At 38.3% G+C, this 24,051-nt stretch overlaps 1 protein-coding gene across 3 annotated transcripts in view; it reads right to left on the bottom strand.

The window, feature by feature from the left end:
* Positions 1-24,051, bottom strand: part of DERA (deoxyribose-phosphate aldolase) — a 294,170-nt gene that overhangs the window by 150,558 nt on the left and 119,561 nt on the right. For 2 of the 3 annotated variants that reach the window (XR_010127771.1, XM_063672467.1), the window contains exon 7: positions 23,142-23,254. Coding sequence is in view for 2 of the 3 variants with exons in the window: in XM_063672467.1 (XP_063528537.1) it covers positions 23,142-23,254 (113 nt within the window). In the remaining variant the exon portion in view is untranslated. Of the gene's footprint in view, positions 1-18,530; positions 19,132-19,439; positions 19,590-23,141; positions 23,255-24,051 lie in introns of those variants that run through there. The other variant, XM_054445157.2, reaches the window with a different exon arrangement.

Below are 24,051 nucleotides of genomic sequence, written 5' to 3'. Positions count from 1 at the left end.
CCACATGTTCTTTATTCATCCATTGATGGACATTTAGGTTGACCCTGTATCTTGGCTATTGTGAATAGTGCTGCAATAATCATGGGAGTACAGGCATCTCCTTGATATGCTTATTTCCTTTTCACTGGATAAATACTTAGTAGTGAGTTTGCTGGACTGTATTTATTTCTTTTTTTCTTTTCCTTTTCCTTTTTTTATTTATTTTTTATTTTTTGAGATGGAGTTTTGCTCGTGTTGCCCAGGCTAGAGTGCAATGGCGCCATCTCGGCTCACCACAACCTCTGCCTCCTGGGTTCAAGCGATTCTCCTGCCTCCACCTCCTAAGTAGCTGGGATTACAGGCATGTGCCACCATGCCTGGCTAATTTTTGTATTTTTAGTAGAGATGGGATTCTATCTGTAATTTTTTGAGAAGGCTCCATAATGTTTTCCATAATGGCTGTATTTACTAATTTAACACCAACAGTATATAAGAGTTCCCTTGTCTCCTGTCCTCACTAGCATTTGTTACTTTTGATCTTTTTCATAATAGCCATTCTAACTAGGGTGAGATGATATCTCATTGTGGTTTTGATTTGCATTTTCCCTGATCATTATTGATGCTGATCATTTTTTCATATAATTGTTGGCCATTTGTACGGCCATTTCTTTTGAGAAATGTCTATTCAGAGTACCTGCCCACTTTTTTTTTTTTTGGTTTTAATTTTTTGAGACAGGGTCTCACTTTGTTGCCCAGGCTGGAGTGCAGTGGTGTGATCATGGCTCACTGCATCCTCAACCTCCTGGGCTCAAGCAATCCTCCTCACTTAGCCTCCCGAGTAGCTGAGACCACAGGCACGTGCCACCACAACTAGCTAATTTTTTTAACTTTTATTTTTAGTTCAGGTTTGTGCAACAAACCTACATGTGTAAGTTTGTTACATAGGTAAATTTGTGTCATAGGGGTTTGTTGCACAGATTATTTCATCACCTAGGTATTAAGCTTAGTACCCATTAGTTACTTTTCCTGATGCTCTCCCTCCTCCTACCCTCCACCTCCACCATCTGACAGGTCCCAGTGTGTGTTGTCCCCCTCTATGTGTCCATGTGTTCTCATCCTTTAGCTCCCACTTATAAGTGAGGACACGTGGTATTTGGTTTTCTGTTCCTGTGTTAGTTTGCTAAGGATAATGGCTTCCAGTTCCATCCACGTCTCCGCAAAGGACATAATCTAATTCTTTTTCATGGCTGCATAGTATTCCATGGTGTTTATGTACCACATTTCCTTATCCAGTGTATCACTGATGGGCATTTAGGTTGACTCCATGTCTTTGCTATTGTGAATAGTGCTGCAATGAACATGCACGTGCATGTGATAGAATTATTTACATTCTTTGGGATTTATACCTAGTCATGGGATTGCTGGGTTGAAAAATATATCTGCCTTTAGGTCTTTGAGGAATTGCCACAAAGGCTGAACTAATTTACACTCCCACCAACGGTGTATAACTCTTCCTTTTTCTCCACAATCTTGTCAGTATCGCCTTTTTTTTCTTTTTTTCTTTTCATATAATAGTCATTCTGACTGGTGTGAGGTGGTATCTTATTGTGGTTTTGATTTGCGTTTCTCTAATGATCAGAGATGTTGAGCTTTCTTTTGTATGTTTGTTGGCCACATGTATGTCTTCTTTTGAAAACTCTCTGTTCATATATATCCTTTGCCCACTTTTTAATGGGTTTTTTTTCTTGTAAATTTAAGTTTCTTGTAGCTGCTGGATATTAGACCTTTGTCAGATGCATAGTTTGTGAAGATTTTCTCTGATTCTGTAGGTTGTCTGCTTACTCTGTTGATAGTTTCTTTTGCTGTGCAGAAACTCTTTAATTAGCTTTTTTGTTGCAATTGCTTTTGGCGTCTTCATCATGAAATCTTTGCTTTTGCCTATGTCCTGAATGGTATCACCTAGGTGGTATTCCAGTGTTTTTATAGTTTTGAGTTTCACATTTAAGTCTTTAATCCATCTTGAGTTAAATTTTCATATATGGTGTAAGGAAGGGGTCCCGTTTTAATCTTCTGCATATGGCTAGCCAGTTATCCCAGTACTACTTATTGAATAGGGAATCCTTTCCCCATTGCTTGTTTTTGTCAGATTTGTCGAAGATCAGATAATTGTAGGTGTGTGGTCTTATTTCTGTGTTCTCTATTCTATTCCATTGGCCTATGTGTCTGTTTTTGTACCAGTACCATGCTGTTTTGGTTACTGTTGCCCTGCAGCATAGTTTGAAGTTGGGTACCATGATGCCTCCAGCTTTGTTCATTTTGCTTAGGATTGCATTTGCTATTTGGGCTCATTTTCAATTCCATATGAATTTTAAAATAGTTTTTTCTAGTTCTGGGAAGAATGTCGTTGGTAGTTTGATAGGAATAGCATTGAATCTATAAGTTGCTTTGGGCAGTATGGCATTTTAACAATACTGATTGTTCCTATCCATGAACGTGTAATGCTTTTCCATTTGTTTGTGTCATCTCTCATTTCTTTGAGCAGTGGTTTGTAGTTCTTCTTGTAGAGATCTTTCACCTCCCTAGTTAGCTGTATTCCTCAGTATTTTATTCTTTTTGTGGCAATTGTGGATGGGGGTTTGTTCATGATTTGGCTCTTGGCTTGACTGTTGTTGGCATATAAAAATTCTAGTGATTTTTCCACATTGATTTTGTATCCTGAGACTTTGCTGAAGTTATCAGCCTAAGAAGCTTTTGAACTGAGATAATGGGGTTTTCTAGATATAGGATCATGCCATCTGCAAACAGGGATAGTTTGACTTCTTCTCTTCCTATTTGAATATCCTTTACTTCTTTCTCTTTCCTGATTGCCCTGGCCAGAACTTCCAATACTATAGTGAATAGGAGTGGTGAGAGAGGGCAACCTTGTGCTGGTTTTCAAGGGGAATGTTTCCAGCTTTTGCCTATTCAGTGTGATGTTGGCTGTGGGTATGTCATATACGGCTTTTATTTTTGTGAGGTATATTCCTTCAATACATAGTTTATTGAGTTTTTAATGTGAATGGATATTAAATTGTATCGACTTTTCCACATCTATTGAGATAATCATGTGGTTTTTTTGTTTTTAGTTCTGTCTATGTGATGAATCACATGTATTGATTTGCGTATGTTGAACCAAACTTGCATCCCAGGGATAATGTCTACTTGATCGTGGTGGATACGCTTTTGGACTGGCTGCTGAATTCAGTTTGCCAGCATTTTTAAAATAATTTTTGCATCAATGTGCATCAAGGATATTGGCCTGAAATTGTCTTCCTTTTTTTTTGTTTTAATCTCCACCAGGTTTTGGTATCAGAATGATGCTGGCCCCACAGAATAAGTGAACAAGAGGCTGGGCACAGGGGCTCACGCCTGTAATCCCAGCACTTTGGGAGGCTGAGGCAGGTGGATCACCTGAGGTCAGGAGTTCAAGACCAACCTGTCCAATATGGCAAAACCCCACCTCTACAAAAAACACAAAAATTAGCTGGGTGTCATGGCACATACCTGTAGTCCCAGCTACTTGGAAGGCTGAGGCATGAGAATTCCTTGAAGCCGGGAGGCAGGGATTACAGTGAGCTGAGATCGCACCACTGCATACCAGCCTGAGCAACAGAGCGAGACTCCTCGCAAAAAAAAAAAAAAAAAATTAAATTAAATTTTTTAAAAAGCTTAAATTAGGAAGGAATCCCTCCTCCTTAATTATTTGGAATATTTTCAGTAATTCCTAGACTCAAGCGAACCTCCTGCCTCAGCCTCCCTAGTAGCTAGGACCACAGGCATGCACCACCATACCCAACTAATTTTCAATTTTTTTTTTTTTTTTTTAGAGATAGGATCTTACTATGTTTCTCAGGCTAGTCTTAAACTCTTGGCCTCAAGAGATCCTCCCACCTCGGCCTCCCAAAGTGCTGAGATTACAGGTGTGAGCCACCATGCCTGGCCAGGTTATGCACTTTTATTGCCAAAAGACCCTTCTTAAAGGCTCTATCAATTCATATTTCTACCACTGGAATGTAGACATGCCAATTTCCTACATCTTTGCCAACACTAGGTATGCCATTCTTTGTAACTTTTAAAGAATTAGGCATCTAGTATAAATTGTGCTAACTCCCTGCTATAAAACCTCTAAGGGCTCTCCATTGTCTATAGTAGGCATTCTCAAACTTTTTGGTATCAGGATCTCTTTATAGTCTTAATAATTATTGAGGGCACCAAAGATCTTTGGCTTATGTGGTTTATACTTATTTCAAATGGAAAATAAAAAAAAACCCTACTAGTGAGACGTGGCATTGCTTTACATTTTCACAAATCTCTTTAGTGACTGGCTTATTCTATTATAGTAGAAGTGGAAATCTCATATCTGCTTCTGCATTTGATCTGTTGCAATCATGTAGACTCCAGGAAACTCCCTAGCACACTCATGAGAGAACAAGAGCAGAAAAAGTAAATCATGTCTTAGTATTATTTGAATGCAATTTTGGCTTTGTGAACCCCCGGTAGGTTTTAGGGGCTTCTAAGGGTGTCCAAAATATATGTTGAGAACCATAAAGTCCAAAAAAAAGTGTCTTTAAAATGTCATATTAGTCCTTTCTTTCCTTTTTCCTTTTTTTTTTTCTTTGAGACGGAGTCTCACACTGTCGCCCAGGCTGGAGTGCAGTGGCGCGATCTCGGCTCACTGCAAGCTCTGCCTCCCAGGTTCATGCCATTCTCCTGTCTCAGCCTCCCGAGTAGCTGGGACTACAGGTGCCCACCACCACACCGGGCTAATTTGTTTTATTTTCAGTAGAGGCAGGGTTTCACCATCCTTTCTTGATTTAATACTAAACCTTCCTCAATTATCCTCTCTAGCATGGTCCTTCTTAAAGCCATGCAAAATTCTGACTACTTCTCAGAAAGATGAATTTTCAGTTCTATATATTTTTGCACTTACCATTTTCTCTTCCAAGAATGCCTGTCTCTGGCTGCTATATTGGTGTTTGAAGGAACTCAATACCTTCTCCAAATTCAGATTAAACTGAGACAAAGCAAAAAAGCAAGCAGATAGAATCAAGTAATGCCTTTATTACCAATAAAGTTGATTTTAAAGAATGTGAGCTAATATATGGTAACAATGGGTTTCCTGATACTCCATACCCAGAACTTTACAGACCCACCTACCCAGGTGCAGAAAGCACTAGATAACTGCAAGCTTCCCCCAAGTACAGTTCCCTGCCCCATTATTATTATTATTAGAGACGGAGTTTCACTCTTGTTGCCCAGGCTGGAGTGCAACGGCACGATCTCGGCTCACTGCAACCTCCACCTCCTGGGTTCAAGTGATTCTCCTGCCTCAGCCTTCCAAGTAGCTGGGATGACAGGTGCCCACCACCATGTCTAGCTAATTTTTTGTATTTTTAGTAGAGATGGGGTTTTACCATGTTGGCCAGGCTGGTCTCGAACTCCTGACCTCAGGTGATCCACCTGCCTCAGCCTCCCAAAGTGCTGGGATTACGGGTGTGAACCATTGTGCCTGGTCCCCATTATTAAATTTTGATAATGAAGGAAAGGCTCACTACAAAGAAAAGGGAGGAGGAAAGACTTCAGCAACATACAAACACCCAGTTCCTTATCCTACAGTCAACAAGGTAAATCACTCCATCTTCCCTAGGAAGTGTTGACCAAAAACACCAACAACAAACTCTAAAATATTTTAAAAGGCTTATTCTGAGCCAATATGTGTGATCATGGCCCAGGAAGCAGTCTCAAGAGGTCCTGTGAAAGTGTGCCTGAGGTGGTCAGGTTCCATGTTGGTTTTACACATTTTAGAGACACAGGAACTGCAGGTAAAATCTTAAATCTGTACATGAAAGGTATACATTCTTTCAGCCTAAAGAGGTGAAGCAGCCCTGCTGTCTGGAGTAATACCCAATGTTCGCTGTCCCACGGCCAAGAAGAACAAGGACACAGACATGCAAAGAGTGAGATTAAGAGTGAAGTTTAATAGGCAAAAGAAAGCTCACTGCTGCAGAGAGGGGTCCCAGAGAAATGGGTTGCTGGATCCATGGTGAAATTCAGGGGGGTTTACAGATGAGCTAGTGAGGAGGCAGTATCTGATTTACATAGAGTGCAAAAGACTGGTTGAACCAGGTGTGCCATTTGCATAGGGTGCAAAAAACTGGTTAGGAGTAAGTATCCCATTTGCACAGGGTGTGAATTTCTGGCTGCCCCCACCTGAATCTTTTATTCAGGCAGGTTCTCTGCCTGAGCTGCACCATGTTGCCCATTTCTCTATTACTGTACATGTAGTAACAAAAAAGGAAGATGGAGCTTCCATGTTGGGCATGCCTGGCCCTCAGGTAAGCCCTTTTCTATTGACACAGCTGCTGGTATCCCCCCGTGCAAGCTTCCAGCTTATCTATGTTTGTAGCTCTATTTTTCAGGCTGCTCTTTGTTAGAAAAGAAATGACTTGGGGGCTGCTTATTGTTAGAAGAGAAGCTCTTCCAAGGGAAGCTCTGTTGCCCTCACTATCTGCCTAAATAATTTCTTTCTACCTCCTGTATCAGAGGCACAGTTTCTTGAAGTTGAGGGGTATATTAGTTCATTCTTGCGCTGCTATAAAGAAATACCTGAAACTGGGTAATTTATAAAGAAAAGAGGTTTAATTGGCTCACAGTTCTGCAGCCTGTACAGGAAGCATGATGCCGGCATCTGCTCACCTTCTGGAGAGGCCTCAGGATACATATAATCATGGCGGAAGGCAAAGGGGTAAATAGCACTTCACATGGCTGGAGCAGGAGGAAGAGAGAAGTGGGGAGATCCACAAACTTTTAAATAACCATGTCTCCTGAGAACTCACTCACTATACAGTACCAAGCAGGGATGGTGCTAAAACTCCACCCCCATGATCCAATCACCTTCCACTAGGCCCCACCTCCAACACTGGGGATGACAATTTGACATGAGAGTTGTGGGGACACAGGTCCAAATCATATCACGGGGCTTATGGCTCACAGACGGATTTAAAGATTTTCTGTTTGGGCATTTTAAGCTTCACGTAAAGAGGATGTCAATAGACTGGAATGTTTGGGTTAAGATAAGGGGGGGGGTTGTGGAGACCAAGGTTGTCATGTAGATGAAGCCTCCAGATAACAGCCTTCAGAGAGAATGTATGGTGAATATCTCCTTTCGTACCTTAAAGAGTGTCAAACGCTTAATCTCTCCTAGATCCCAGAGAGACCTGCCATATTAACAGAGATTCTCTATAGATGCAAATTTCTCCCACAAGAGACAGCTTTGCAAGGCCATTTCAAAATATGCCAAAGAAAGACATTTTGGGCTAAAGCATTTTTATTTCCTTCAGGGTCTGCTATTTGTTATATGATGTTATATTACAATCAGGTTGGAATTTGGTATCTTACTGCCACAAAGAGTGTGTTTTGTCAGGCTTATGATCTCTAATGTTAATGCTGCCTAGTTATGCCTAAACCTTAAAAGGGAGGGGGTTTAATGAGATGTGTCCAACCTCCCTTCATGGGTGGGAATTCAGTTTTTCAGGTATCTCTGAGACCCCTTGGCCCAGATGCGGGCCATTCAGTTGGTTGGGAGGCTTAGGATTTTATTTTTGGTTTACAGGAAGCATGACTGAAAAAGAAACCAGGAGTGGTACCCTAATTGCTTTCTTTCACACAAAAGGAAACAGGAATGGAGATGAATCGTATCTCCCACTGCCGCCTCTCTCTCAGCCGCTCCCCACACATACACACAGTACAACCAATATTCTCTACCTACAAAATTCCTAGTCATACTTAAGCATGACCTCTTGTATGAAGCTTTAACCTCCTGATGTCTTCTCCCCTCCACCCATAGAGCATTTTTTACATATAAATAAATTCAAGTCATATTAAGACATACATACATGGCACCGAGGATACAAATACAAATAAGATACTATTTCTACTTTGAAAAAGTTTGGGAAAAGATATCTATGACAGCATCTCTGATACAGTTGTCAGATTTTTATTCCCTACATTTATTCTTTCAACAAATTTAGAAGCACCGAGTACACAGACACCCTTATTCCACCAAATAATAATTTACGCATGTCATTTCACCATCTGAAATCTTTCTACACCATTTGACCCAAACAAATCTCTACTCAACTTTCACCCTGACCCTGAAATTACTCTCATTTCCTATCAAGATCTAGCCAGACCAAGGTCACCAGTAATTATCTCCCAAGCCCAACAATTCATTTTTTCATCCTTCCTATTTTCCTAGTAATTTTATACTTGGGTGGATGCCTTTGAGTGTTTGTGTGTTTTGTATTTACAGCTATAATGGGAGAAATCTGCAGTATCACAACTCATTTTATAAGGCTTTGGAAATAACATGGGCCGAATCCCAGATCCTAAGACCCAGCAGTAAATATAATAAAAGCCTGATAGAACATGTTTAACCTGGAAGGAGGGCATTGTTTCTGTCCCTTAACAGCTCATTATAGAGATTCCACTTCATTGCTATTTCTCCCCATCTCCATGGCAGCCTGCAGACTGCTTGAGAACATGATCATTGGCTAGATGTTTAGATTAAATGACCTTTGTGGGTCTCTTTTTACCCCCTGAAATTCTATAATTCGGTGAGTTTCCTTTTCTTAGAAGTGCGGTGCAAAAGCATCATCTCAAAACAATGCCTAGCTCATAGTAACTAAAAACACAGACACAGGAGGCAGAATAACTGGCCTCAAATCTTGGCTATATACATGGCCTTAAGACAAAGTATTTTAATTTCTCTACCTTCGTCAACTCATGTATAAAATGATGATCATAATCATACCAATCTCACAGGCCTGTTGTGAGGAGCAAATAGCTGATATATTTAAATCACTTAGAACAGTGCCCACCACTTACTAAGTGTGCAGTAAATTATGAATTACTACTTAGCAAATATGTGTCCAAGGAATTCTACAATTCCATGAACTCCCAGTAACTTACAATATATGTTAGTAGGCACTCACAAAACACTGGAACCTGTTCTTAGGTCTGAATTTTATAGACCTCATTCAAACCTTTTAAATACCTGGTCTCATCAAAAAAAGATCTTTTAAATTAGAATGGCAGTCAGGATTTTTTGAAAACTAATTCTTAGCATAAATACCAGGTATATACATACTAAATCTACCAACTGAAATTCCAAGACCATGTTTGCATAATTTTATTATATTCAAAAAATTCACATCCATTTTTTTAAAGCTCAAATCAAACATTCACACAACTGTACTGTCTCTTCTTTGCAAAATCTTACTCTAGGTGTGTCAAAAGTTCTAATCAGTCCACCAGGATACAGACACTGACTGCGGTTTAAAAGACATAATCCAATAACATATTACCTAGTTCCATAAAGCTTGGAAACTGAAACAAACTTTCAACCTTGGAATGGCTTAAGCAGTGGGCAAATTTGGCACATTTACTCTTAAGTCATTTTAAAAGCATTAAAACATATTTCAAAGATTTCAAACACGCAATTATTTTTGCTGCCACTCAAAACATGAAATAAACATTGGTTTAAAAAAGACATGTGCTTTTTTTATCTATCAAAACAAACAACTTAATGAATAAAAATTGTTTCCCCAAACTAAACCATTTTTCATACATTTGCAACGTATCCAGCAGGTTTTAGCAGTCTGAACTTAGAAAAGCCATTGGTAAATTGTAGCCCCCTCCCATATTTATATCAAACTTCAGGTGTGGTTATTTTATGAAAACTTCTCTAAAAATATGTTTCACATGTGTACTTTGAAACTTAATTCACTAGCAAAGCCGCACTTTTGTCTACCTCGATGGTACTAATATTTATGGTTATCCTGTGGACTGGGTCTCACGTTATAATCACATCTTCCCTGTATTAATCCCAAATGATAATTATCTTTTAAATTTGCTTAACAAATACATTTGGAGCACTTACTAAGATATTTGGCTGGATGCTTTAAGGAGTTTAAAGCTGGTTACAACAGCTTACCCCTCAAAGAGCTCCCACTCAAGGTAGGCAGAAAGACAATGCAGAGAAATAAACTTAGCACAAGATTATCTGTTCTGCCCCTGTCCATTTACAAGTTCTGGGCCTAGTGTGCCATCACGATGAAGGAAAGATACGCAGGCCAATCAGACTTCTGTCCTAGGCCACCCCTGCCTGACTTGTTTGCCACTGGCCCCCAATTCCTTCTTCTGCAATCTCCTAGTTTAAAGCCTGGTTCCCTATACTCACCCCAAGCTTGTGCCTTTTTTGACCAATTTAGAGCCCCTTATTGACTCAGATTTCTCTTCACTCTGGAGTTCCAGACTTGCAAAGCTCCAGGTTAGAGACCCCTCTGCCAGTTCTGCTTTATAAGAACTACTTAACCTAGACCCCCTCCCACTCTCCACTTCCTCCTGGTCTTGCAACCTTCCTGCAGTAGAAGAGGAATCAGAAAAAGACACAAGGCAATCATTTTATAAGAATGATACAAAGAATGATAGAAACGAGTTGTTATATATTTAAGTCAGAAAAGTGAGAGATGGCTTCCAAGTTTGAATCTTCTTTTCTGATGTTGCTTAGTGATGAGCTTAAAAGATGCCCAGTAGGTAAAACTAAAGCAGAAAAAGCATGCTTATACTCATTAAAAAAATTATATTTGTATTAACAATTTTTTGTACTGTCATCATGGTGGTAGAAAGACTAACTAGAACTTTTCAAACAGCTTCTACATCTCAGGCACTTTCCCGATCCAATTTTATTAATTATTCCCCTCCACATTCCAATGGGGATAAGTTTTATCTGAGAGAAAAATACAGAATAATAACAGATGCCTCAGGCATTGCCACTTAACCTCCCCATTTCTTAGCATTTTAGTTTTAAAGCTGCTGTTGTGTCTACTTCTGTTTCAATGTGAATCAGAATTTGTATGTATTCCAAACATAAATCTTCCTATTCAAATGTAACATGTATACAAATTCCAACTCCTTGGCTTCAGGCAAAGGCAGCATATCAAAACAGGTGGTATCCTCCAGGAAAACAAGTGTAGAACTTTTATGAATCAATGGGGATAGGTGCATTGGCTGACAGCAGGTTTCCCTGCACCCAATCTGGCATAGAAGAGAAGCAAGAGAGGTGGGGCTAACAGAAAAAGCATATGACAACTCCATATTTGTAGGAAGCAGCCTGTTATTGAGGCAGAATCAGAGAATAGAAATGCATTGTGAGTAGCCCTAAAGCTGCTAATCTCTGGTGGCAAGGGAGAGTTAAGGCCAAAATAATTCACTCAAATACATAATCCTGTGTCATAAACAACGTATGTCTCTGTGAACAATAAGAATTCCTGCCAGCCTAGAATATGGACAGATGTAGCATTTATTCCACACAAACCTCTTGCCAGTACCTGGTCCAGAAAAAAACTTATTTCATTAAAAAATGAGCATCTATGCAAAACTACTCCAAGAAAATAAGACAGAAAATAAATAAGGGGGAAAATAGAAGACAAAGAATACTCACCAAGAAAAATGTTTCCATAAAGTAGATAAAAATGTGGGCCAAACATATTGCCAAAGTCTTAAAAACAAACAAACAATTGAAACAAAGCTACTATATCTATAAAACAAGAATTCACATCAAATATACAAGAGCTCAGGGACAATAATACCAGACAGTAGAAAATGAAATATAATTTGGTAGAGCTCAGAAAACAAACATTTCACTGAAAGCAACCAGATTGTGCTGAAAACATGGCAAGAAAGAAGGATGACAGGAATAGAAAATAGTACTAAATGAAGTAGGAAAAAAACCCCTCAGAACTAGAGAACATAATAGCTAGACAGGACACATATGTAATAACTGGCATCCTGAAGAAAAGTTAAAAAATAGTAATAAAAAAGGAAAAATGTTAAATATATACTTCAAAGTAACTTTCCAGAAATATGTTATGGATCTATAGACTGAGAGGGCACACTAAACCCCAGGAAAAACTGATACGAAACATTCAACCTTGAATCTTGTTTTATTAAGGTTACTGGCATTGAAAGAAAAATCTGTTGTTGGACTGAGGCAAAAAGTTTAAGTCAGACTGTTAAACTATGTACAGCAGTGTTCAATGCTAGCAGACACTGGAGCAATAACACAAAGTCCTCAAGGAAATAAAGTGTGTGATCCAAGAACTGTACATGGCCAAATAATCACTAAAGTGTAAAGACAATAAAATTTTTGAACTTGCAAAAACTCAGGGAATGTAGTCCCAAAGCCCTTCTTCAGGAAACTACTAGAGGCCAAACTTTGAAAAGAATAGATAAACAGAGTCATGAATATTGACTGCATTTAACTTGCAACTAAGACAAAAAGAATTGTGGAGATTATGGTCACAGAACAGAATTTAAACGTTGTAAACTCTAATGATGTAGAATACACCAATAGTTTGAAGAAGAGGACAAGGTGGTGGGTAGGTATGCTGATTTTCTCATCTGTAGAGAACAGAAGATTATTATTAAGGCTGATAAATCATGTAATAGAGCTATGAGTGGCTGGGTGCAGTGGCTCACGCCTGTAATCCCAGCACTTTGGGAGGCCGAGGTGGGTGGATCACAAGGTCAGGAGATCAAGACCATCCTGGATAACACGGTGAAACCCTGTCTCTACTGAAAATACAAAAAATTAGCCGGGCATGGTGGCAAGCGCCTGTAGTCCCAGCTACTCGGGAGGCTGAGGCAGGAGAATGGTGTGAAGCTGGGAGGCGGAGCTTGCAGTGAGCCAAGATTGCGCCACTGCACTCCAGCCTGGGCGACAGAGCAAGACTCTGTCTCAAAAAAAAAAAAAAAGAAAAAGAAAAAATAGAGCTATAAGTACATTTCCAAGCCTCAAGAATATGTTATAAAAGCTACGTGACATCAAAAATCAGATGAGTTTGGAAGGAAGATAAGGGGGAGAAAGTAGAAATAAATAACTTCATCACACTCTTGGTAGGAAGTCAATAGCTGTCTAAATAAACAGAAGTGTACATATTTGGAGGAAAGGGCATATTGCTGGTGACAGTACAATTCTCTTTAAACAAAAGGACTCCATAGGACTTCTCTGGACCTATCATATGGGACCAAGAAACAAGGGGTAACTTTGCAGGGTTCAGCTTTAGAGACTAACTGAAAATAGAAATACAGTACAGGGCCAACAAGTTCTTTCTTAATACAAAGCATTAACTGTCTCTCCAGTACCACCTTGTTATATTGTAGTTGACAACTGTGATGATGCTTGACCATCCTCTATCTTTTGAGCATGATATGCCCCGTTCCCCAAGAAGGCAGCCAAAACTTGGCTTTCTCAGCTTCCTTTGCAGCTAAGGTACAGGGATGTCGCCAACACTGTAACAATTAGACATAACCAGACAGGAACTTGATACCCAAGAGATCAACATGAGGAATTCATCTTTGGCCACTGTGATAAACTCAACTTTCAGGGAAGGCAAAGGTGGGGGTTCTGGTATCAAGTTCCCTGAGGCAGTACCATCAGGTCTACACTTGATCTTAGCCAAAAGACCAAGAAGCGATTAAGAGCAGTTCTAAAGAGTAGTTTGGGCATTATTCTTACCTAGCTGCCTGTATTTCTGATGTAGTTTGGATATTTGTTCCTGCCCAAATCTCATGTTGAACTATAATCCCCAATACTGAATGTGGGACCTGGTGGAAAGTGGTTGGGTCATCAGGACAGATCCCTCATGGCTTGGTGCTATCTTTGCCATACTGAATTCTCTCAAGAGCTGGTCATTTAAAAGTGTGTGGCACCTCCCCTTTCCACCTCTTGCTCCTATTTTCACCATGTGATGTACCTGCTTCCCCTTCACCTTCTGCCATGATTGTAAGTTTCCTGAGGCTTCCCTGAAGCTGAGCAGATGCCAGCACTATGCTTCCTGTAAAGCCTGCAGAACCATGAGCCAATTAAACCTCTTTTCTTTATAAATTACCCAGTCCCAGGTATTTTTTTAGAGCGATGCAAGAACGGTCTACTAAAATTTCCCACTATCTGGCCATCCTGCATATTCTGTAAGACAGCATGCTTTAAGAATATTTTTTTGCTTAAACTAGGTAGAGTTCTGTTGCTTACAATTAAGAACCTTACCTACGTGCAGTATAGCACTGGCAAAGCAAACACTTACAAAGCAAAAACCAAATTTAAAACATCCTTTAATGTGGAAAAGACCAAGGAACTAACATTTTCATGTGCTCTAGAGACCATCTACACAGTACTTTCAAAATAAGCCAAGTATCTGTGAAACATGCCATTCCCTAAAACACCTTATCTATTCTAAGTTAAAGAATGGGCTCTGTTAAAATATGTCTTGATTTTAATGTATATTATATATAAATCACCAAAAATTATAGCATTCCAGACTGGCAGAATCAAATACTGCTGAATCTTACAATCTTGGCTTGCTAAAATCCTTTGGAGATTTTATGGATAATGATTCTAAATTCATCTAATTTATTCTAGGCTCCAAAGCTTGCTTTTAAACCCAAAATGAAATCAAGTTCATTGCCTAGTGTGAAAGGATTAAGGGATAATGTCATTTCCACTGTCCCCTCTCCTGTTCTTGGCTATGAAAAGCAGCAAAATATACACATTTATCCTAGAGCTTCATGATAAAGAAGTGCTGCAGCTGGTGGATTTTACTGCTTAATAGATGCATTTAATTTGGAATCCAGGTATTGAGTGCAAAGATTTCTAATGTAGTGGTTCCCAAAGTGTGGTTCCTGGAGCACAGCATCAGCATCACCTGGGCACTTGTTGGAAATACAAATTCTCAGGCTTTACAGCTAACTTACTGAATTGGAAATTCTGGGGGTGGAGATCAGACTTATTTCATATAATCCTCCCAGTGATTCCATTTGAGAAACACTTTTTTTGGCAGCACAACTAAACCATCAAACAAAAAGACAAGTCTACTACTGAGAATAGTAAAATGTACCTTCTTAATAACACATTCTAGTCCATTAAGGGAGTCCTTACCTAGAACTAACCTAACTTCACATGTAGCATAAATTCCATTTCTTCTTCAACAGAGGAGATACAGGACTGTGTTACTAAACTCTAATATAGAAGTAACTTTTCCTGGGATTGTCAGACATTAAGTACCCTTTGATCTTCTCTTCAGGCTAAACAATCCCAGTTCCTTTAAATTTTACTTATAATCACTTCTTATAAGATACTTAGCACTTCTTAAAACTCGTTGCCAATCTCCAGAATAAAGTATAACCTTATTTTACTGTTCAAATGAAAATATTCCCTGTCATTGGAAAACAGAAACTAATGCCATATGACCTAGGTTTCTTACATTCTACCTGTTTTACAAGACGTACTTCTAAAAATATCAAATTTCAGGTCTGTCCTTTCTAGATATTCCAATTCTTCCTCCTCATCTGTGTTCTTTTTCCCAATAAAAAGTTTTAGTTCACTGTAAGGTCACTAAGTATTTCACGTATATTGCATTAAACATCCTGATCCTCATCTGTCCTATTAAGTGCGAATTGACCAGATGGATATTCCTCTGACTCTCTCCTGAGCAGGTTTTAGTTAATTAAAAATGATTACTTTTACTACATATTTTATGTATCAGCCAGATGTTACCTGTGGTCATTTCTAAAAAGGATCACTTGGTGGTGGTTGTAAAATACATATTTTCTTTGGGAGGCAGAACTCCTGAGTGTGATCAGGAAAATAAATGTAGAAATTGATTTCACCTCATACCTTTTTCCTAGCACCAAAATGGGCATAACATTTCACTGTCTTGGAAGGTAAGATCTACTCAAATTATTTCTTCTTCTTTATACCTCTGCACTGTGGCCCTGTTTATGATGTGTACAATATCAGGTTGATGGAAGAAAAATTAATGCTGGTTTCTCTCTGTACTAGAAGTGTAAGTTAATTTTTCCAAAGAAACAGATTTGGTTTCTGTAAGACATGTATGTATGACATAGCAAACTGTTCTGCTCAGAGACTGTGTTATGTTGTTGTGAGGATGCACTTCCAGATATCTCTAACAGTTCCCACTGCTACCACAGGTCTCTTTACAAATTATTTTTCATGTGAACCAATTTGTCTGAATTTCTCATTAGTGTTCAAATAATCCAGAATGAGGCAAGAATACTTTAATTATAAAACTGTTTTGTGACTACACGTCATTTCCTCTCCATGTGTATACAAATTAGAATCCAAACAAGCCCCCACATCTTTTTCTTCCTTAAAACAAAACAAAGTAACACTCAACCTTTAAAAAAAATCAGTTCTAGAGGTCATCCAAAATTCTGAGATTCTAACAGATGAAATCAGCCATGCTATCACACTATCACTTGGGCTAGATTGAGATGGTTGGTCTCTAAAACACCATTTCGAAGACTCAAAAGTGAATCTCTTGTAAGTCTTAAGTTCACATGCTGACAAACATGATTAGGTATAGCAGGGTGCATAAACAAGCAAGAAATTTTCAGTTCCAAAGACCAGGGTATGTGTTGTAAAATATTTCGTCATGTGGTGGGGATGTACGTTTTGGCATCAGCTCTGACATTCTATGTGACCTTGAACAAGTGACTTCTCCACTCTGCTTCTTTTCTCAATGTAAAAAAAGACAGTGTTGAACTAGATGTTCTCTAAAGTCTCTCTATGCTCCCAAATTATATGATTGATTGTTTCAAAAATAACTTTAAAGCCTAATATGCTTTACTGAACAATTGCAACAAGGCAGGGTGCTTTTATTAACTTAGAAGCTTTAAACACAGAACATAGAAGGTCATTTTCTGATTGTATAAAGCATCTGATCCCAATGTTCTGAAGTACACAAATCAGCTTGTAGTAAATCATAGTCACCTCAGAAATGACCTCTTCCTCTTATGTTTTCATAGCAATCAACATTAATGAGGGTGTTCCTATTAAAATCATCTGTGTTACATTTGATTTCAAGAGCCAGGTAAGGATGGGCAGACATTCCCAGATGAAGAGCCCCACAGTCCTTGGAATAAATTTTCCCCCCAAATATAACATTACTTACCTTTAGATCAGGCCATGCTCATCAGCCTCTAATAGGTCTGAGGGACTCATTAGTCTTAATTTCCTATGTGAATCGGTAATTGTCCACAGAGGTCAATTTCAGTGGATGCCTCATATAAATTAAAATTGAAGATAATGATGCCTGTTCACTTGACCAACTAAAATGACCAGCTGGGTTTAATGGGAGGAAAATAGAAACCCCTGTAAAATTGGAATAGCTTCAAAGGTGATAGACTAATTATTTTTCTGTCATGTTTCTTCTCCGAAGGTGACTGGCCATTGCACTGGTGGGCACCTGGGCTAGCATATTGTGAGGCTGGATATGGCATTTGGAGCCACTGACCATATCCAAAGGCACAAGTCAAAAGTTGGCATCCTGCTAAGGCATTGGGGAAAAACAATTTCTTTTCTATTCTTATGTTAGTCATTTCATTTACAGTTAGAGAGGTGCTCTGAGGGACCTGCTAAATTGTCTCCCGAGAGGCAAATTCTAATTTAGATTGGTACAAAAGTGTTTTCTCTTTTTAGCCATAAAACATTTCTTGAATTTGTTCTAATTATCCTTAAGGTAATATAATTTTAGGTCTGAAAGGACTTTGATACCATTTGCCCCAACCCATTGATTTCACAGATGAAGAAACTGAGGTCAAGAGATGTGAACTGACTGGACCAAGGAAGAGGGAGAGTTCAGGCTAGAACTCAGCAGGTGAGAAGATGAAACCAAAACTGACTTCCAGTCCAGGTTTTTGCTTATGAGCAACTAGAGAGCCATTCAGGGAAGAAAAAGACTCTCCTGATGAAAATCACCACTCACAGAAACACATTCTGTAACGTGGTAGAGATGCTAGCAAGCAGAATCTCCGGAAGAGCGAGGCTGGGACAGACAGAGCAAAAAAAGCCAGCCACCACGAGGCAGATTACCGTCCCGTCAGCTGATGGGGAGCTCTGTTTATGTACACCTGACTATGTGTACCAAGGGACAGGGAGACATGGGGGTGACTGCACGCACTTGGGAGCCAGCCTGTCTGCTTGGGCTCGATTTTTAACTCTGCTAATTTTGAGCAACCTTTGGCACGTTGCTTAAATTCTTTGTTCCTCAGTCCCCTGTCTGTATAAAAGGATGATTACATCAGTACTTACTGCTGTAAGAATCAAAACCCTTACTGTATTTACCTTACTATTATGAGGATTAAATCAGAGTTAAATAAATTGATATAGGTAAAGCTTATTACACAGCAAGTGCTGTTAATATCTACTGTTTTCCTCCATTCACTATACCAGAAAATTTGAAGAGTTTCAGAACACATACATAAGTTGCATTCATTAATAATGTACTGGGGTGTTTTACAGATATATACCCAAGGAATCAACTAGAGAGATTCAGAGACTCACTGATCAAACCTCTTTTTATGTTTAATGGATTATTTTTTCATTATGTATTGTAACAATTTTTAAGTTTTAAAAAAAAATAAACTATAGGAACTTTATTATGTTAAAAATTTTAATGATATTCATAGTTGTATATGACAATGCCAGAAATTTAATTAGCACAACATTTAATAAAAGCGCATATCCACGGCAAAAATGAAAGATGAGTTTTCACGGCAGGAAATTAGTGCTGAATCAGTGACTCCTGAAGTCGTTACAGCAGCACTTGCGAGATGTTGCATTTTCCTCTGCTAGGGCACACTGCTTGGGCAGTTTAATATTGTTTTTTTCTCCCTTAGAATTTGATGTTATCAAAGCTACCATTAACATTTTACTTAAAGTTTTTAGGAGAAACTCTTCACAAAATTAATAGTGCAGATCTTCTAGTAATTAAGATCATTTCAGATGTGCCTGAAATGAGTACCACATGTGGATGAGTTTGCTTTTTCCATTCCATTCTTTAAGTTCGGTAGAAATTTTAAAGAAAGGAATGCCAGTTACCTATTGCCCAATTTTTTAATTAAATAATTTTAGCAATTATGTAGAAAAATAATTTTTAAACGTTGTCGTCAAGATCTTTTCAGGAACTGGTGACTAATTTAAGACATTGGAAGATCATGATAAGCTGCATATCTTCCAGTCACATGATGGTAAATCTGTGAGGAAAAGCAGAGTTTAATTAACAATCATTCTATAATTATACACATCAGTTAATAATTATACTATCAAATAATAATGAATAGTTTTAACGAACATTTCATTAGAAAGCCTCACTATTATGTGCTTCAGCAGAATCTCCACCCTACTCACTTCTGATGGCGGTTTGCTTGGAAGAAAAGGTAGAGGATTGGGTAGGATGAGGTCAATGAGATGAGTTTTTATCTCCAGTTCTCAATTTGACTTTTCAATTCCTTTCTCAAAAAACACTTGTTAATTTATTCCAAAGACAGAGATGATTACTCACCTGCCTCTCAATGTCCGAGAGCAGAGTACTGGCACCTATTCGAAAGAGTTCTGGCTTCAGCCACTCATCTCCAAGCTCCTCCTTTACAAGAGAGAGCCAAGCAAGGGAATCCTTTGCACTGCGGATGCCTCCTGCTGGTTTAAACCCTATCTAAATGGGAAGGCAGAGAATAGAACAATCTTTATTGTTATTGGATTTCTTTTAAAAATAGTACTATGTTTATCAGAGTCTTGATTCTCTCTCCCTCTTCTGTTGAAAAAAAAATCTTTTCACTTCATCCAGTGAAAGGGCTTAGATCAGTGACTCATGCTCATTCACACTACAGAACAACTTTTCCAAGATTTTTGGAAGAATGTCACTACTTCCGAACAGACACTAGTGAGGGTTAATAATCCTCATTAACATTTCACTTATTGGAAAGTCATAAACCTCAACCATCTAGACTACAGCTGTGAACCTGGAATAAACAAGGATGGTGTCAATAAATAGGAAAACAGATCACAAAAGCTCACTCATTCTACATTTCCACAAGTAAGCCTGTAGAGTCACTTCTCAGCCTTCATGTTGAGGTTCAAAAGACATGTGCATTTAAAATCAAAGGACAGAATCAGCAAGGCTGCAAGCTTACCCTAACCAAACTGGCAGCAAAAAAGCAAGGAAAGTTGACAGTTGTTTTAATCAACTGTGGGATTTTTTTTCTAAGTTGCAGGCACACACAGTTCTAAAAAGCTGGCAGACCAGTTACATAAGGGCAGTAGAAAAACATCGTGAGGGGCTCCTCACAGTCCAGTAGTCTTTAAGGTTGACCATAACACAGCCGAATTCCGCCAATATCTGATATTCGTAAATGATGTCCCTGGATCCATTAGGAAATGAAAGATATGTTCCATATACAATAAAACTCTCATAATCTGGATTTACATGTTTCAGGAAACTGACTATCCAGTAGAGTCAGGAATCTGTAGATGGTAGTGGTCAAAACAACACCTCAGAGCCTGAGTACTAAATCTCTCTCATTTTATCACTCAGGGCTGTGATTGGTTGCACCAGCAGATGACTGCTAACAGAATGCTAGAGAAGGGAGACATTAAATGAATATAGTCTATTATCAACCCAAGCAGGAAACCTTATAGTTTAATCCAAACTCCACCATTCCCTGGCCACACCACACCCAATCAATAAGTCCTGCCAATTCTATCTCCTTACCTTCCTTAGCCCTCCATATGCACACTTTCCACTGCACCCTCACTTGTTTCAGTTTAGACCCTTATCAATTCTCACAGGAAATATCAGTAGAAGTCTTTTAACTGGTTTCCCTGCCTCAATTACACAACGTCACACAACTAAGCAGTAGCAGTGCACGGATTCCAACCATATCTGCTATTACTCTGGAGCCCAAGCTATGACTCTGTAAGGTAGTAGGGGGGTTAAGTAGGATGAGGTTATTTGTTGAGAAGAAGCCAAAAAAATCAATTAGTTGATATTAGCATACATGTTAATCATAGGAGCATTTTTGTCAATTAGGCAGTGCTTCTTACAGATTTTCTTCTATACAGTTCAGTTTGTGTCAGAAAGTCTGTTTCCAGAGAGGTTCTAACATAAGTTTATCCTTTTTTTTTAAAGAGAGAGAATATGGAAAACATAAATCTGCAATGAAATCAGTTATGAAATATTAAACCTCTGCTTCTCAGGAGTGACACTAATCATGGTCTGGAAGGTAGCCTATCACATTTTAAAACACCCTTAAATCAATGACGTAGAAACTTTATAGTCTAAGGGCTGCCCAAGCAACTTGTCAACAACCCGAAAGGCTGCATCTGATTTGCAAACACATACACAGAACCTCTTTGTTTGAAATTGAATATGATTAAATGAATACAATTTGGCTTGTACCTGTCTTTTTCTTAATAAAACTAGGATGGACTTATTTATTACCGAGGAAAAGAATCAATACAATTAAAAAGAAAGGACTGAAAGACAGCAAAGTGTCCCTCCCTCTGTACTCTGGCCTGGAACACTGAGCACTTAAAAATTTCATTGACATTCTTTGCTTGTTGTCTAAGAGCTCTCCTGAGATGGAACATACTCATTTTTCCATTCCTAGCATTTAACACAGGTTAACATGGCACATGGTTAACTACCCAATAAATGTTTGTTGAGAACAAAACAGGACTGGGTCCCCAATGGCAGGTCTGAACCCTGGCAATGGAACTTAATGCAAACAGATGCCTGAAGACTACACCAGACCCAAAACCACCAGGGATGGGGGCCCAGGCATCTATAAGTATGAAAAGCTTCACATTTGGTTTTGATATTCTTTGGCTAAGAATGAGAATCACAATCAAATGAGTGCTGGTAGTTTCAACTGAGGACCAAAGATAGATTTATCATTTTTACAGCTTAAACAAAAAATCTTTTAACTTATTTGGATCGTTGCAGAAAGGATACCAGGTAGAGGTTATTCGAGTTGGATCAGCTTTCTCATGTAGGCCACAATAGATATTTATTCTATTCGTAATTAAGATGTGAAGTTATTCTAAGTGAGAAAATTCTGGGAGGAGTTTATTTCCTCTCATAAAACAGTATATTTAAAAAAAGGTCACGATTCCAAAATAAACTGAAGCTACACTTACATATAAAGTTATCACATCCAACGGACAAAAGATTAAAGGTCTTTTTTGGGTTTCTATTCGGCAGAAATCAAGAGAGTGGATTTAAAAGATGCCTCTCAGGAAGGGAAAGTGTCATTAAACACCCCCCCGCCCCCCCCACACACACACCCTTGCTCTCCAATCATGTAAAAAAAAATCCTTTGAGATAATTTGCAGCTAAACAAGTAACTTGAGATGAAAAGGAAAATCCAAACTCATTTTTAAAAAAGCACCTCATACGCATTTTTCCTTTTAACTTCATGTTTCAAAAAATATGTATTATTTTTCGAAAAGCTGACAAAAGCTAGTATACACCCTCCTCAGCTTAACAGTCTTCCAAAGAGCACATCCAACTGCCATAAAATGCAAAAATTGATATTTAATTCAAGAGCTATATAACGTCTAGCTACCTTTTCCCTGCTGTTTCACAGCATTTCATTATTTTGTTTAATAAGTTCATCTCCTCGAGAATTTTCTCTTCACCTCATATTATTAAAAGTAATAAGTTTTTCTGGACCGGGGGTTTCCCAACAGAAAAACCAATTTATGTGTGTCCTTCAATAATGACAGGAAAAGATTATTTCCCATTATATTGCATACCTTTCATATCACCACCACAGCTTATCATTCAATAAATGTTACTCTGCAATTCTTTCCGTTCCTCAAGGAAGTTTAATTTCTGCATTAACCTGTTTTCACTGGCCAACGCCTTGTGAGAAAGCCTCCGTGTTGCAGCAGAATTAGTTCGTTAAAGAACCCATTTAGGAATCTCTTGTCAGTGACAAAATTGTCTTCGGTTAACAAAAGGACATAAAGTGAGTTTACATCTTGATCACACATACTCACTCCCACACTCACAACTCACTTTCTGTTAATCACAATTTTTCTCCATCAATGTGTTCTTCTATAATGAAAGGTAAATTAAACATTTATCTTAATAAAGGTAATTCATTCACAACTTCTCCATATAAAGACAGTTATTGTGGCTGTAACTAGTATTATAAATAACATTATCTTTACTCTGAAGAAAGATTTGCTGGCAATAATATACCTTGTTTCCAGTTTTCCAGAAGAAATCTCTAATGGCCCGCAGCATTACTATAGCTACCGGGAAGGTGGCATTTACTGTTTCTTTTCCAGTAGAGGTCTTAATAAAATCTGATCCTAAAACAAAAAGAAGAAAAACTCCATGTTAATTAAAGATTTTTTTTTACACTTTTGAGTCAGTGGGAGAAATGAGTTGTGTAAATTTTTTCCCGAAGAAACCCAATGTTATTTTTCATTAATTATTGGAAAAACTAGAACCAAAATCTCCCTTTAAAATGATTATGTCCATACTTTTTCCCCCTTACCATCATCACTATATTAGGCACCAAATATATTCTCACTGACCTCTGATACTCTTGCCTCCATATTTCCACAATGCCAATTAAAATCAAGTTGGTTCATTTAATACACAACTGAGATGAATAAAAACAATTTTATGCCTTATGCTTAATATTATACATCATAACATTTTACTACAACAGGAGTGCCTACTCATTTTCTCCTAATTTGCTCATGCTTAATGAAAAGTACACAGTATACAGTTGTGACAGCTCAAGAAGAATCACCATTAGCTGATTTCTATTGCATTGTTCATTAATGAAAGAACTGTCTTCCAACCAGATTAGCATTTCCATGAAAGAGACCGTGCTATTTCATACCTTGCAAATATCTTAAACAACTTCCTTCCTTCAAACGTATCTTAAACCTATTAATGTAGTTTAACAGAATAACACAAGGAGACAAAGAAATGATCACAGTAGTTAAGATTCACTGAGTGCCATGCATTATGAATCTAGGTGCTTTACAAGTATTAATTCAGTCAATACCTGCATGAGCTAAAAATAGAGATCATAGTAATACGATCTCTACTTTTAAAGAGGAAATTGAGGCACAGAGAAGTTAAGTAAGTTACC

The sequence above is a fragment of the Pongo pygmaeus genome, chromosome 10 (assembly GCF_028885625.2).
Source record: "Pongo pygmaeus isolate AG05252 chromosome 10, NHGRI_mPonPyg2-v2.0_pri, whole genome shotgun sequence".
NCBI classification, from domain to species: Eukaryota; Metazoa; Chordata; class Mammalia; order Primates; family Hominidae; genus Pongo; species Pongo pygmaeus.
This window is presented reverse-complemented; position numbering and strand designations above follow the sequence as displayed.